This window comes from Sorex araneus, chromosome 5 (genome assembly GCF_027595985.1).
Source record: "Sorex araneus isolate mSorAra2 chromosome 5, mSorAra2.pri, whole genome shotgun sequence".
Classification (NCBI taxonomy): Eukaryota; Metazoa; Chordata; class Mammalia; order Eulipotyphla; family Soricidae; genus Sorex; species Sorex araneus.
The window spans coordinates 124,221,162-124,238,303 of NC_073306.1; the positions used below are offsets into that span (position 1 = coordinate 124,221,162).

The following is a 17,142-nucleotide window of genomic DNA, read 5'->3' on the forward strand; positions in this document are numbered from 1 at the left end:
ACTGTACTCTAGTCCCTGTACTCAAAATTCTTACTAGGGATTTCATGTTCTCTTACAGATGCAAAGGTTTGGGTATAATGAGATTTTTTTTGCATGTGATTGTTCCTAGCTTTCAGCAGGTTTTCAGAGGGGCTCAGCTCTTATCAAAACCAATGAACATCAGTATAAACGAAACTCAACAGTATTGTCCTTTGAGATCCATGCCTTCAAAAGTTTTTTTCTCTGTACATTTTCTATTCATTTCTAATCACTTGGTCATTCAGTTTCCATTTTTCTACTGAATTTAACCTTTAGTCGTTGAAATAAGTCTCGATTCGTATGACTCATTTCTTCTCCACTTTGTAAGTGTCCAATCCCACTAATACGTACCAAAGTTGATTTTCCCATTTCGTTTTGATTTTTGTTTTGGGGTCACACCTGGCAATGCTTAGGGATTACTCCTGGCTCTGCACTTAGGAATTATTATTGGCGGTAGTCAGAGGATCATATGGGACGCTTGGGATTGAAACTGGATGACTGCATCCAAGGCAAATCCTCCCTGCTGTGCTCTCACTCCAGCCCCTCTACCAAAGTTGGTTTGAAAGCAAAGAATATTGCTGAAGAAGTTGGTTATGTATGGTGTAAAAGGAATGAGGGCAAGTTAAGGAGGACATTGTCACAGTACTTTCATCACTAAGACCCCAGTATGAAAATGCATGAATTAAAAACTGAAAGAACTTCGCAGAGAAATAGACAATTCATAATAATAGATATTGCTGCCTCTCTTTCAACTTCACGATCACGATATCCCGTTAATCACTGATTTCTCAGGCGGGCTCAGGAACATCTCATTTTGTCCTTTCCCTGAGATCTTAGAAGTCTATCTCAACTCAGCCCTCCTAATGATGTTGCACTGGGGGCTCTTCAGGGTCAGGGGAATGAGATCCAGTTTGTTACTGGATTTTGCATATGAATACACCATGGGAAGCTTGAAGGCTGTCCCATGTGGGCAGGAAACTCTCAGAGGGAGAAGTAGGCTAAAGATATCTTCTGAGATAAAGCTTAAAGATAAAGATAAAGCTTGTGAGAGCTTGCTTTTAAGTCTCTTCGGATGTTGGCCATTGATGGGATTACACACACCTGGGTTCCTCTGCCTGGGCAGGCATGGGGCCCTGGCTTAGTTCACAGTCTAGAGACATTTCTGCAAGAAGCTGCCGGTACCAAAAGTAGTTTAGCTGGCCTCTGGAATCATGCTCGTGCAGCTGTGGAGAGGCTGCACATGTGTGGCCTCCGGGGTTACATCTCGGCGGAGAGCTGAAAGATATTTTTTTAATGGCATAAAGGAATACTTAGAATGAAGAAGGCTTAAAAATAAATATATCCAGATTCTGGGACCAGAGAAATAGTACAGTGGATAGGGCACTTGCCTTGTATATGGCAAAACTGGGTTGGATCCCTTGTACCACATATGGTCCTCCATGCACTTCCAGGAGTGATTCCTGTGTCTAAGTTATATTGATCTTGACATTGTCTTTTTTAAAAACTTTTTTTTTCTGTCCGAACTATAGTCTTTCAAAGTATTCCCTGTGAGTACATTTTGGGTTTATTTGTATTGTTTTTACATCTTCGTGGCTGTAGTATATAATACCTGACTGATTGTTGACACATATTTAAGTACAGAGAGTAAGTATATATAATATTTATAGTATATGTACCATTTATTATATGGTAGATCACAATTGTTGAATCAGAATAGATAATCCAGAGGTACACTGTGATCTTTTCTCATATATTCTCATAATTCCCGTGATCATCCCATTTTTCAGACAAGTTATTTTTAAAAATAGGGTTTTTGGGCCACATCCAGTGGTGCTCATGACTTACTGCTGGCACTGTGCTCGTTGATCATTCCTGGTGGTGCTTGAGGTACTATATGGGGTACTGCGGATTGAACCCAAGTCACCTGTGTGCAAAGCATGGTACACTCTGTACTTTTGTGCAAGCCCCTGTGGTAAAATAGTGTAAATTTTATGTGACATTCTTTTTTTTTTTTTTTTTTTTTTTTTGCCTTTTGGGTCACACCCAGCGATGCTCAGGGGTTACTCCTGGCTTTGCACTCAGGAATCACTCCTGGCGGTGCTTGGGGGACCATATGGGATGCCGGGGATCGAACCCGGGTCGGCCACGTGCAAGGCAAACGCCCTACCCGCTGTGCTATCGCTCCGGCCCCTTATGTGACATTCTTTATGTTCACAGTATTTAACTATTACCAGTATTCATCTCCAGAATTCCCTCTCCCTGCCCCCCAACTTCTTTTCTCCCTAGTGGTATTCATGAACACGGTGGTGTTCATGGCTTATTCTTGGCTCTGCATTCAGAGATTACTTCTGGTAGCACTCCAGGGAACCATATGGAGTGCTCAGGATTGAACCTGGGTCTGCCACATGTGGAAGGAAAGGACCCTATCTGCTGTAATATCTCTTCATCCCTTCTGCATTTTTTTTCATCATTCTAAATAATCTCTGAGCCTGTTCAATAACTCCCTATTCTTTCTTCCTATTATCCCTGGTAGCTTTTATTCTTTTTATTTGTTTGTTGTTTATTTATTTATTTGCTTTATGGGTCACACCTGGCAATGCACAGGGGTTACTCCTGGCTCTGCACTCAGGAATCACCCCTGGCAGTGCTCAGAGGACCATATGGGATGCTGGGAATCGAACCCAGGTTGGTGTGCAAGGCAAACGCCCTACCGGCTATACTATTGCTCCAGCCCCTTCTTTTTATTCTAAGTATTACATATAATACTTAGAGTTATAGAAATATTTTTGGAATTATAGAAATAATTCCAAATTATAGAAATACATTTCTTATAATTATTATAAAATTATAGTGGGATTATAGAAATTATTTTGGTTTTGTTTTAGGAGTGAGCAGCTTGGGCCATAACCATTTGTGCGCTGGGCTTACATCTGGCTCTGCTCAGGGTTCATTCCTGGTGGACTTGGGAGACCATTTGGGGTGCTGGGGATTGAACCTGGGTCAGCCACATGCAAGACAAGTACCTTAGCCAAAGTACCATCTCTCCTGCTCCTATTTGTTCTTTTTTGTATCTGGTATATTTCTCTTACTATAATCTTTTCAAGGTTCTTCTATATTGTCATGTAACAAAATTCCATTTCTTTTTATATGGCTTATTAATACTTAATCATATGCCTGTACCACCTTTTAAAAATAATGTTTTTGGATACGTGGGATGTTCTACCATGTGACTTTTGTGAATAATACTGCTAAGTGCCTGTGATACAAGTATTTGTTTGGGTCCCTGCTTTTTCATTCTTTGGGATTTACATTTAGGAGTACAGTTGCAGGATCAAGTCTAGCAAGTTATCCTGTCTGCTACGTACTGCTATACTAGGTATTACAAAGTACCAAAATCAAGGGGATCATCTTTGGCCATGGAAAAATTATAGCACTGTAGCACTCTTGTCCCATTGTTCATCAATTTGCTCGTGTGGGCACCAGTAACGTCTCCATTGTGAGACTTGTTACTGTTTTTGGCATATCGGATATGCCACAGGTAGCTTGCCAGGCTCTGCCATGAGGGCAGGATACTCTCGGTAGCTTGCCAGGCTCTCTGAGAGGGACAAAGGAATCGAACCCGTGTTGGCCACCTGCAAGGCAAATACCCTACCCACTGTGCTATGGCTCCAGCCCAAAAGAATTATAATCATCTAAAAATGTTTGTAGGGGCCGGAGTGATAGCACAGTGGGTAGGGCATTTGCCTTGCACGCGGCCGACCCGGGTTCGATCCCCGGCATCCCATATGGTCCCCCAAGCACTGCCAGGAGCAATTCCTGAGTGCAAAGCCAGGAGTAACCCCTGAGCATCGCTGGGTGTGACCCAAAAAGCAAAAAAAAAAAAAAAAAAAGTTTGTAGATCAGATAAAGAAATAGGTTTTTTGTTTGATTTTGCTTTCTGGGTCACACCCAGTGATACTCAGGTCTTACTCCTATCTCTGCATTCAGGAATTATTCCTGGTATTGCTGGGGGCGCCATATGGAATGTGGGGTGTCAAACCCAGATTTGTGAAGCAAATGCCCTACCCACTGTACTATTGCTTCATCCCCGAAATGCTAATTTTTGTGTTACTAAAAATCTCTTCAAAATACTTTAGGAAGATAGGGGTTATGTGAATATAAGCTTTCAAAAAATCTTTTCTGTCATGTTTGTTCATTTGACATAATTTATCTTATGGTAGGGTGTATAAGGCATGGTATTTCCTCTTCCACCTCCCCCACAATAAAATTAAGCTATTTTAGTACCCTCTATCTAAGAAGTCTAGGAGAAAGCCTTTCGAGGAGAATTCTTCAGGGTCCGTTTTTTAGGACTTGTGATCTTGACCAGGTTACTAATTTATCAGGGTTATTTATTCAGGGCTTTGTTTTGTTTTCTACACCTGCCTGTGCTAAGGGCTTTCTCCTGACTTCTGCACTCAGGGATCACTAACCAGATTGGGGGACTATATAGGGTGCTGGGGATCAAACCCAGGGTGTACACATGCAAAGTAAGTGCCTTACCTGCTGTACTCTCTCTCCAACCCGTTTTCTTACCTTTCTCAGTTTCAGGAGTAATTGAGAGTAAGGTAAGCACCGAACCTGCCATCTCTCTAGCGCCTAAAAGAAAAATTTTTTATGAGACTCTGGACCAGAGAGATAGAAGAAGGTTAGACTCTTCCCTTGCACGTGGGCTACCTGGGATTGTTTCCTGGCAACCAATATGGTCTTCTGAGCTCTTCCAGGATTAAGCCCTGAGCATTGCCAGTTGTGGCCCCAAACAAAAAACAAAACCAAAGAAACCCACTTTGGACCCTCTAAGACGTGACATACATACATATATGGAACTCAAATTAGATGGTACAGAATCACTGGTGGATTTTGCCAGATGGTTAACTTGCATTCTTACCATAGATTATATTAATCTAGACTTCTCACATGAACAGTATTTATAAATCCATGGGTGAGAACAAAGAACCAATCACATGTGAAAAACAAGATTTGTATGCTAGTTTTTTCTGTGTGCATCTTTTGCTAATTTTAAACCTGGCACTCAGACTGGAGTGGCAAATTTGTGCGAGGTCAGGGAAGACAGAAAATTACTGATATAAAATGTTAAGGGAAATGCTTTTCCAGTCATATTGTCTAGTGCTTATCTAGACAGTGTGAGAAGTATCGAGAATGAGTATGCTTTTTTTTTTTTTCTTTTTGTTTTTTGGGTCACACCCAGCGATGCTCCTGGCTCTGCACTCAGGAATTACCCCTGGCCGTGCTCAGGAGACCATATGGGATGCTGGGAATTGAATCCGGGTCGGCCTCCTGCAAGGCAAACACCCTACCCACTGTGCTATCACTCCAGCCCCGAGTATGCTTTTGATTTATGCTTTTTCTTCAGTTCACAATCGTACCTGAATTAGAATTGAGATCCTAATCCTCTTAATTTTGGTTGTTTTCCACTTGTTCAAGTATTAATAGCAGTACTGGTCTCATCAAGCTTTTAAGTTTGTTGGAAAGAATTCAATACAGTTATGCAGATGATAGCTTTTTGGATACTGTAACAATAATAATTGAGATGATGCTGCTAGTGATGATTATGACCTCCAAAGTCTGGTTGAATATCATTCAGATATTGCAATTAGAGCTGTTAATTTTGATATTTGAATATAATTTAGTTGTTACAAAGCATCCTGTTTGTAAGCTTAGTTTTTAGTTACATGTTCTATTATAATAAACTACAATTGATTTTCAATTATTTTGTCATTGGAGGTAGCACTTGTATTAGCCATTGAAAGATGCTTAAGAGCTTGACAAGAGGAGGTGACAGCTAGAACAAAGGGCATTCCAGACAAGTAGAAAAGCATAAGCAAACCACAGAAGTACTGTGACGTATTTTTCTCTGTGAAGAATCCAGTTATGTGAATTCCTAGGTTAACAAAGATGGATTAGTAGAAAATGAGGCCAGAATAAGTGGCTTGAGGCAAAACCATTTAATAGAGAAGTGGGGACTTCATTATGAAGGGGAACAAGAAGTCAAGTGGTTGGAGAAATAGTACAGCAGGGTCAATCTGGGTTTGATCTCAGGCATCCCTGAGCCTGCCCAGGAGTAATTCCTGAGAGCAGAGCCAGGAAGAAGCCCAGAGCACTGGTTTGGTATGGCCCTCAAACCATAGCAAAACAAGCAAATAAGTCATTGGGAATGGTTAAGACGAGGTTTGAACTTGGCAACATATGAGAATGAGTAGTATTAAGATAAAGAAGTTTGATGTGAATAACTAGATAACCTGTTTACCCTATAGTGGAGAATAGGAATTAAAATAAGGAAAGACTAGAAGTTCACAATATTAATAATTTGTGGCATCTTCAGACATACGCCTTTATTCTTTATGGCCTTCAGAGGATGAAAACATTTCTGATTGCATTCAACTCTAGAGTATACCTAAATTGAGATTACTGAATCTATTATGTATAGTTTAATGGAAAACACCATGAGAGATAGCTGTCCTGGTACTTTATCATTTAACATAGCTTTTTTATTCCAGAAAATTTTTGCTTGAAGTAAAATGATCTACACAGGCTAGTCCCACCTCCGTGCTCTAAGCTATGCTTCAGTAACCAGGCAGTGCCGAGATCGGGACTGTGATCCTGCGCGTTAATAATCATGTGCTACAAGTCTTAGATATCCTTCTGGCCCATATAGTTATATACATATTATTTAAAGAACAAAGGTATAATGCTTCATAATGGACAGTAAGCTGAAACATTTTTCTTATAATTTCAAAAGCATATGCATATCTCAGATTTATAAACCACTAAAGAATCTTGGCAGTCTCAGCGAGTTTGTTATTTTACTGGTCATTTCAAAACTGAAGGAATTATTGAGAATTGGAAGCGGGATTCTTAATATAAAGGGAGTCATTTTGTACAAAATAAAGAATAAGTTATTTTATAAAGCATTTCTTTTGGGGAAAGGGTTTGGTGTTAGTGGTAGACCATATGCCCAGCATGTGCAGAACCCTGAGTTTGTTCCCTGTTCGCATAGTTCCTCCCCAGCACCACCATGTGTAGCTGGTGACCCTGGAGCATTGCCCTGTGTGTCCTCTATAGCCAAAAAAACAAACAACACATGGTAAAAACACATTAGGAGAACAGAGTGAGTAGGATGACATCAGACTAATGCTGAGAAGAAAAACCATGTTGGGAACACTTGGCTGTGTTCCTCCAAAAGAGAGCAACATGTACGAGTTCATAAACTAGGGGGGTATTGTTTTTTCCAACTACAGTGCTGAGAGCTGTCTTGCATCTGTGTTGGGCCTTCCAAGCGTGCTAAGGGAGTCTGGGCCACTGCTAGTGATATGGTCAGTTGGGCCAGATGGCTCACTGCCGGGCCTGACAGTGCAGCGTGAATTAGACCTGGCAGTGCTGGGGGGCTGGAGGGCTATACTTGGCATGTACTGGGGTTTAAACTTGTCTCATGTGCATACCAGGCATGTACCCTTGACTGCTGAGCCAACACCCCGGTCCCCATAATTAAATTTGAACCCTCTCTGACTTTTTTGGTAACCACACCCGGCTGTGCTCTGGGGTTACTCCTGGCTCTGCAGTCAGGAATCACTCCTGGTGAGCTTAGGAAACCATATGGGATGCCAGATTGAACTCAGGTGGGCTGCATGTTGGGCAAGTGCCTTATATGCTGTACTAACCCTAGACTGACCCCCTTTTGTTTTTGTGTGGAATATGTTGACGTTGTACAGTGAGCATTATTGCTATACTACCTTCCTAGTACACTGGGGAAAAAACCAAACATTCTAGGTGTTCTGTCACCTTGCACTAACTGGCGATTTTTGCTTGCTGCATTGAAAAAATATTTCTGGGTGTTTTTTGTTTTATCTTTTGTGTTTGGGGGACCACACCTGGTGCAGTTCAGGGCTTATTCCTGGATCTGTGCTCAGGATCACTCTTGGTGGGGCTCAGGAACCATACGTAGTGCATATGGATTGACTGTGCAAGACAAGTTCGTTACCTTCTGTGCTATCTCTCCCAACTCCCAAAAATGCCTTTAAAAAAAAATACAGTTGTATTGGAGACCTGATGGTGTTGGGACCCTTCAGTGCCAGGGATTTTAAACTCAAGACTTACAATACCCGAACTCAAACTCGACTGTTTAAACCACATTCCAAGGCTTTTGTAATCATTTAAAGTATATTTCTTTTTTCTATTTGCAGTATGAATGTTTCCTGTATGTGTGTATTTATTTTTTTGTTTGTTTATATAACACAGGTACATTATAGTTTTTTCTTTTTATTAAGGTTGTATCCGTATCTGGAGGGCCATCAGTAAACATTTCTGTGTTCTCAGAGAAATTTCTAGGAGCTAGATCTCGGGGTACGGACATTTTAATGGCTCTTGCTTTGTTAATGTCATGTTTTAGTTTCCAGAGGAATAGTTTCTTTTTATAGTGGTACCAGTAAGTACACAAGCCCTTGCAATACTTTGAAACATTTAGTACAGAACACACATTTGCATTTAGATGGGATCTTTTTTTGGGTTGGTTTGGGCATAGAGTCTCCTAAGCAGTGCTCCAGAGGCCGGGAGGCCCCTTCCAGTAATTCTCAGCCAACTGGACTGTTGGTTTATTGTGAGACTTCAGGATATGCTGCTGCTTGTGCCCTGTGGTATTGAAGATTACCCTCACTGCAGTACTCTGGCTTCCCAAGGGTACACCGGCAATGCTGACTTGGGATAAGGGACAGTATACACCGTTGGATGAAGTGGGTTGGCAAGACATGTGCCTTAATCTCCTTACTGTTACTCTGGCTACTAGGTGGTCTTTTCTTGTGAGAAAAGGACCAATTCAGACCTGGACTGATAAGCGCCACCTGGATGTGTGACTAGCTGTTTGTGTTTTGTTTTTTAAGTTAAACCTAATAGGAGATATCTTCTGTGTTGAGTCTAGCACCCCACACAAATCCTAGGCTGCAAGTGTGATGTCTCAAGTCTGTTTGATGAATTGTTTTTATCCCGCACATCTGATGTGAATATTCAAGTTAGAGCTTTTAGTCTTGTTTTTGCTGGTAGACAAACGGTGTTGTGCAGATAGAGTAAGCTGGGTTCTATAATCTTAGCCATTAAATAAGAATATCCTGTAGCTTCAGAATGATTGTGTCTATGTTCGGTTCCATTGTTCCCTTGCGAAAACAAAAACATCAAACAAGATCAAGAAAGTCCATTGTGGCTGAGATCTGCTTGAACCTTCTGCCTGCACTATTTAAGGCATTGTAAGTTTCCATGGTTCATGTTATCTTAGGGTATCTTGTGAGTTGATCTTGTGAAATGAATCCTTGTGGTCCCTACTCTGGGCTAATGCTGTGTCTTATTTTTCACAGTGAACATAAAGATTCTGAAAAGAAACACAAAGAAAAGGAGAAAACCAAACACAAAGACGGAAGTTCAGAAAAGCATAAAGACAAACACAAAGACAGAGATAAGGAAAAACGAAAGGAGGAAAAGGTACAGAACTTAACAGTGGGGAAGGAAGAGACTTAGGGTAACTTTCTTTTGTTTACAGATTAAAAGTGGTATTGGAAGTGCCTTCATTGCCTAGTATAAAAATCCTTGGCCTTGGAGTGAAATGATAACTGTCTGGAGACTTAAGAGTCACACATAGTCAAATAATAGAAACCAAAAAAACTTTTGGTTTCTTTTTGTTTTGGGGCCACACCCAGCAGTGTTCAGGGTATACTCCTGGCACTTGGATCATTCCTGGCAGGCTTAGGGAATCAGATGTATTGCCATCGGCAATTGAATCCAGGTCAGCTGCATGTAAGGACGCGCCGTACCTGCTTTGCTTCTACTCTGACCCAAAGCTTTTTCGTTTCTATGCTGTATTTCTCACTGTATTGAGGAATATGCTGTGTTTCTCAAAATCAGATCCATCCATATCATCTTACTTTATGTGACAAATGGGTAAATTAGGAATTTGATATTTGTGGAAGTCACAGTTTTATGTTTAAAAAATTTTTTGCTTTTTTTTTTTTCTTTAATTGTTTTTTTTTTGGCCATACCTGTAATGGTCAGGGGTTACTCTTAGCTCTGCATTTAGGAATTACTCCTGGCACAGCTCAGGGGACTGTCTGGAGTTATGGGGATTAAACCCAGGTCGGCTGTGTGCAAGACAATTGCCCTATCTGCTGTACTATAACCCCAGCCCCAGTCAGAGTTTTGTTTAATGTTTATTCTGCATTTGGAAGAAGACCTAGAGATATATTGGTCCTTTCTATAATGGTAATTATTGAGTGAAAAAATCTGGTGATGCTGGTACCCTTATAACCTGGGTCCCAACATAATTAGTGTAAACCTCGAACCTTCGAAGTTCATGTGATTGCAAATGAGTATGCAGACTGAAAAAATAATTACTTGTTTTGTAAAAATATTAGTCCTTGGTAAATATAAATGAAACAGGGAATATTGTTTTTTTTTTTTGTTTTTGTAATTTTTTTTAAAGTCTTCCTGACTCCTTCCATTTTTCCCTTTCCAGAAGCAACTGCTATACTATTTCTTGTACTCTACCAGAGATACTCTATGAGTTTGTGTTTCTTGTATGTCTGAAGATTTCCTAAGGACCTGTGGACTGGAGAGATAGCACAATGGGTAGGGTGCTTGCCTTGCACATGGCCAACCTGGGTTCAATCCCTGGCACCCTGTATGGTCCTTTGAGCCCCACCAGGAGGGATTCCTGAGCTCAGAGCCAGGAGTAAGCACAGGCAGGTGTGGCCCCGAACCAAAACCAAAGAAAAACCCAAAGTCTATGACATGTCTAGAAAATGGGAGTTTAAAAAGAAGGGGGAATGTGTGTGACCAGTTTGGCTCTTGCCTTGCAGGTGGCCAACCCAGCTTCAGTCCTGGTCACCACATAGTCACCTAAGCATTACCAGGAGTAAATAGCTCACAGCACCACAGGTTATGGACCTATGCCCCACCCCTCTGGCTGTCCCCTTTCTTCCAAAGAGTGGGGTGGGATGTGAATATGAATTTGCCTAAATTGAAGAAGGCAGGATGTACTTTATTCCTCTCTCATTTTTCATTCCTATACTGCCAGAAGCAAATCATTCAGAGGTACATGGGAGGGGACTGTGCCTCCCACTACCCCCCTCTTAAAAATAGGGGTCACTCCTAACAGTATTCAAGGGCCCTTCAGTGCCTGTGACTAAGTTGACATCCTTACACGTGCTAGGCATATGCTCTACCACTTCAGCAAGCTCTTATAGCCATTTTGAAAGGAAACATTTCTCAGTATAAATAGGAAAATTTACTCTGAAAACTTGTATACAAAAATGAGTCTGAAAAAAAAGAAAGTCACGACCTTTAGTTTACTTACCCATTTTGCTATCAACATGAGGCGATCTGGGATCAAGATGCACTAAGAATTGAGGCCAAATATTTTCAAGTAAGGGAGGATTCTTCAAATTTAATCCTCTGCAAATACTAATCAGTTACGATTTTCCTTTCAGATTAGAGCCTCTGGGGATGCAAAAATAAAGAAGGAGAAGGAGAATGGCTTTTCTAGGTAAGTTTCTGCTTCTTTTTCTCTGAGGTTACCTAGAGCAGACCTGCTGCCCATGTATGTTGTTTTGTTGGAGTTCATCTAAAATTCATTGCCCTGGTCTTACCTTCGTGTTTCCAAGGAAGTTGGCAGCAAGGGTTTTGGTGTAAGCACCATGATCATTTCTAAAGTGATCTTTCTAAAGTAAATCTTGACCAGCACCTTTTCCAGAAGGTTATTTTGAAAGGAGATTATTGTCAGCAAGAACTTTTAGAAGTTGTGATAGTTTACATATCATACATATACAATATAATATCTATCATTAAGAGTGATGAAATTGTGCTTTTGGGGCTAAAGACTGAAAAGTTGAAGTGATTATGCCAGGTGAAATAAGTAAGAGAATGAAAAACTTAATTACCAGATGGTTTTATACTACTGTGGAATACGAATCAATCACTCAAGCAAAAGGCACTAGCAAGTTACTTTTTTTTTCTTCAATTTTTTAAATTAAAGAACTGATTTACAAAGTTATTGGTAGTTGAATTTTAGCTGTACTTCAATACTACTTCCACTCTCAGTGTCAGCTTTCCTCTACCAGTATTCCCATAGTCCCTCCCCACCCCATACCCCACCTTATCCCTGCCTATCAATTTGATAAGCACTTCACAGAGTTTTGGTGGTTACAGCTTAGATCTCATGTTTTCAGTTTTGTTGCGTGTGTGTTTTGGATAATATGGCTATACCACTCTCCCATGTCACTAGTATAAGTGAAGCTCTGATACCTGTTCACCTATGACTTTCCATTCTCTCTGTGCTCCCCCCCCCCCCCCCCCCACGGCCCTGTCTTTCTCCTGATCTAGGTATCCCTCTAACAAAATTAACTTTAAACTAAGTGGTAGCTTTGGTGATGGTTACCAAAGGGGGAGGGGAAAGTGAGGGAAAAAAATGGTAAAGTCTTGGTGGTGGGATAGCACTGGAACTTTGGGAGGTAGGAGTAGTGACAGCTACGTATAGCTAGAAGTAGGAAGCTCAAAGTCCTGAAAGTATGTAATGCTGAAAACCAATGTCTTAGTGAAGCTTTCTGGCCTGGGGGCCTGGGGTAAGGATGGTGGAATTTGTTTAACATAAAATATCACTTTTATGCAGATAAATAGCCTGATGAATTTTATCATTTAAAAGCTACAAGATAATACAACCTCCCCTACCCCACTAATCTCAAAACATTTTTCACCATATCAGTCAGTAGTAATCATGGAGTTTCCTGGGGAAAAGAACAACCCTATTTTGAGTTTATCCTTATTAATATTCTGAGGCTCAGTGCATACTTGGATTTGTATTTTATGGATCTGTGGAGGGATTGAATGGAAGTATGTACTCTCTTTATTAAGAGGAAGGAAAATGCATGGTCTTAAGGCAACTATTTCTGTTGAATTGTAATTTTGATAATGTTTCTTCATCACCCCCAACTCTCTAAAATAAGACTGCTTAAAGAAGTTCCTTCCAGTTTAAAAAATAAACTAGATTTAGGAGTCAGAACAGTAGTACAGTGGTTAGGGCATCAGCTGACCTAGGTTCGATCTCCGGCATCCCATATGGTCCCCTGAGCACCGGCAGAAGTAATTCCTGAGTGCAGAGCCAGGAGTAACCCCTGAACATTGCCAGGTATGACAACCCCCTCAAAAGAAATAAACTCCAAAACAGAACCCAATAAATAAATTAGATTTTATGATTATGTAGTTACTTTATCAAGTGACAGGATGGATTTATTTTAATTTTAAAGGTTTTGTTAAAGTACCATGAGTTACAAGGTTGCTCGTATTTGAGTTTTAGACATACTGTATGTTCCAGCACCAATCCTACCTCAAGATGGATTTATCAAATGTTGGAAGTGTTTCCATTATTGACAAGGACAAAGTATTTTGAGAGTTTTGCTCCCTTGGAATTTTGCTTCAGTTTAGTTGAAAAATTCTTTAAAATGTGTCTACCTTTTGTTTATATCCAATTTTTATTTAGTTACTGTGATTTATGGTACTCTTAATAAAGTTTCAGGTCTACAGTGTTGGAATACCACCAGCGTGTCAAGTTCCCTCCATTGTCTTAATTTTCCTTCCTTTCCTTCATTCATCTTGGCAAACTCAATTCTGTAAAACTTCTCTGGGAATCTGTTGCCATCGACTAATTGTTACTTAGTGTTTCTTTATGTACCACACATGAGAGAACTCATTTTGTATTTGTCCCTTTCTCTCATTTCACTCAGCATCATACCTTGTTCCATTGCAGAAAATAGAATGATTTCATTTCTGATATCAGAGAACATTTTTGAAAATTTTGTTTTTGAACCACACCTGGCAGTGATCAGGGCTTGTTCTTGGGTCTGTGTTCAGGGATCACTTTTGGCAGGCTTGGGACCATATGGGGGTGCAGAGGATTGAATGTGGTCAGCCTACATGCAAGGCAAATCTCTCTGCCTACTGTACTATCACTCCAGCCCCCATTTTGGAAAATCTTGCAGACACTGTAGGTCATATAGACAAGAATAGCTAGTGTCAGGCATGTTTTGTAACTATGGAATGCAGAATGAATTTCAAAAAGCATTAGGACTGAAAGCTACCCTGGACAATTCTGATTTCTTAGACAAAGTAACTGAGCCCAGGACAACTATCGTCTGCCAAAAGATCAACTAGGACCTCTCCCTGCCTCCTGCAACTCCCCTTTTGGGCCTTATGGTTTGCAATACAAATGCTAAAAGGTTATCAGTGTATATCCCTTCACTTAATTTTAACACTCAGTTCCTGTCCAAAATGGAATCAATTTTTTAATGTTAAAATTTTACTGGGTCATGCCAAGTGGTAACTGGAGAGCTACTTCTGGCTCCGTGTTGGTGGGTCGGCTCTGTGTTGGTGGGTCGAAGGTGTTTAAGGTGCCATGTGGTAGCAAGATTGAACCTGGTCTCCTGCATGCCCAGGATACAGTCAGCCTGTTGAGCTAATCCTTTGTTCCCCCTAAATTGGTTTAGATCATTTCTCCTCAGGCCTTCTTTCTTACTGTACCCATGACAATACTATGATCTACCATTTATATAAAGATTGGGTAAATGGTGGTTTCTTTCTTTCTATAAATAGAATGGACCCTGTGTCAGTGATTTCTGTGGTAAGGAGAAAGAGCTGCAGATATTGGCATTTAGGAGAAACTACAGAAATAATAAGGGCAGAACTATTCCTTTAATTTCTTTTGAAAACTAGGGTGCTTTGAGGAAAGAGCAAGAGTAGCATTATTATTTACTCTTGAAACCCTGTAAATATTCTGACTTTTCTTTGCAGCTTAGTCTGAATGTTTAATCTTGTATCTATCCTTTCAGAGAGCTATTTATATTGAAAGACCATTCCCTGTACTGAGTTTATAGTTTGTTTTAGGTTGCTTCAAGCAGTAAACAGTGAGTTCTGATGACAGATTCCATGCCAAGGAATATCCCAAGACTGATACACCTTTTCATTTGATCCTCTTGGGTTTACGAAGTTGTCGAACAGAATCGTCTACCAGAAATCAGGGGGATGTGGGGGTTGCCTTCATCACCCTCTTGCCAAAGTAAAAGTCTTACTTTTTTTTTTTTTTTTTTGGCCACAGCTGGCAGTGCCTGGGGAACCATATGTGGTACTAGGGAGCATACCAAGGTTAGAGGCATTCAAGGCAAGAACTTAACTCTTCCATAAAATTTTTGTGGCTGCCGTGAAGTTAAAAACCCTGACAAAAATAGTGGCAAAGCACTTTTCTGTGTTTAAATAAAGATTAGAAAATTGAACAGTAGGTTTGAGTTAGAATGACTTTAATTTGCTCTGGGCCTCTGAATTAGAAAATGCTCTCTTTTAGAAGCTTAAAGTACCAAACTTAGAAAATAATTTTTTTTCTTGTGGAGCTCCTAGAACATTTGAATAGTAGTGTGAAGTCAGTTACGTGGTAGAACTCATATAAAATGAAAAAACATTAGTTTGATCATATTGTGGTTTAGTGCTGATAGAGGCAACTGAAGTGTAGGGGGAATAAAGTACTGATTTCAAATAAGGAATCCTTATTTTAGACTTCTTGATATTTTCTGTTCACTGATGAAGACAGTACTGTTTACTTCACACAGTTGTAAGAAATAAGAGAAAGTGCTTATGGAAAACCCTTTAGTATGTTTGTACAAGTGTTTTGTTATTTTATGCTAACTGCTTCTAGCGATTAATGTATCTTATTTAATGTACTTATTTTCAATGATAAATGTATCTTATATAGTGTGGATACTTAATGTAGATATCTGAAAACTTAGTAACTAACAATTTTTTCCTTCTAAGTCCACCACGAATTAAAGATGAACCAGAGGACGATAATTATTTTGTTCCTCCCAAAGAGGATATAAAGCCATTAAAGAGACCACGAGATGAGGATGAGTGAGTATCTGATTTGTAAAAATAAAAGTTGTTTAAAGAATAAATGTATATTTGTACAGTACACAGAAATTAGTTAATTTGCTTGTTTTGAATTTGTGATTAAAGGACTTGGTTATATTTTCTCTTTGAATAAGAGCTAAGGCAAATTCTCAATATTTGAGAAAAAAGTAGAGAATATATATTTATATTCTTTATTGGAAAAGTTATGGATACATTTTATAGAATAAAAACTACTTTTAGTTTAAATAGTTATTTGAAATGTACCTGTACCTCTTCTGCAGACTTGTTCAGTAAAGTTGTTAAATTCTATTATTTTATGCATACACACAACAAGCACACACATATATTTGTTTCGTTTTGTTTTGGCTTGGTGTGTGGGGGGGGCATTCTCAGCTGTGCTCAAGGTTTACTCCTGGCTCTGTGCTCAGAGGTCAGTTACTTTGTGTTAACCATTATTGCCCTATGCTTATGGGTTCCAGATTTCCATCTTACAGGGGTATCTTGTCTTTTTGTAGGTATTTTCCACTTCCTTCTCTTCTAGGCCTGCATCTTGTTTAACGTTTTGTTTTATGTACGGCTGTGTTTGTTAGTCCCTCATATGACCTTTGTTATTTTCTCTATTCATGTTCTTGACTATGAAGTTCCCAGTTCATAGTCAAGAACAAGTTCATAGTCAAGAACAAATTCCCAGAAAACAGCCATGCCTACTTTAGAAGCCTCTAAGAATTCAGGTTTTTTTGTTTTGTTTCTTAAATTAAAAAATTGTTTCATTCTCTCTTGTTGTTGGTATTTCTGGGTTGACCAGTGATTACATACTTGATTGTGGAGCTTTTTTGTGGAACCCAAGCAGATGAGCTTCTTGAGTCTCACTTGTGTATGTGGGACTTGGCTGGGGATCAGACTTCTTTGGTTGTTGTTGGGAGAGAGGTTAGCACCACACTCCGCTCTGCTCAGGGTTTATTCCTGGCTCCATTCAGGGATCATTCCTGGCAGGTATCAGGAAACCATCTGTGGTACCTGGGATCTAACACAGGCCGGCCATGTGCAAGACAAGAACCCTAAGTGCTGTACTATTTCTCGCAAACCCATCAGTCTCAAGATTATAAAGCAGGTATTTGGTGAGCTCTAACCAGGCCTCAAGCT

The 17,142-nt window shown here is 39.9% G+C and overlaps 1 protein-coding gene across 1 annotated transcript in view; it reads left to right on the top strand.

The window, feature by feature from the left end:
* TOP1 (DNA topoisomerase I) overlaps nucleotides 1-17,142 on the top strand; it is a 102,560-nt gene that overhangs the window by 37,182 nt on the left and 48,236 nt on the right. The window contains exons 4-6 of the mRNA XM_055137526.1: nucleotides 9,417-9,540; nucleotides 11,541-11,596; nucleotides 15,904-15,999. Of these exons, the coding sequence (XP_054993501.1) occupies nucleotides 9,417-9,540; nucleotides 11,541-11,596; nucleotides 15,904-15,999 (276 nt within the window). The remainder of the gene's footprint in view (nucleotides 1-9,416; nucleotides 9,541-11,540; nucleotides 11,597-15,903; nucleotides 16,000-17,142) is intronic.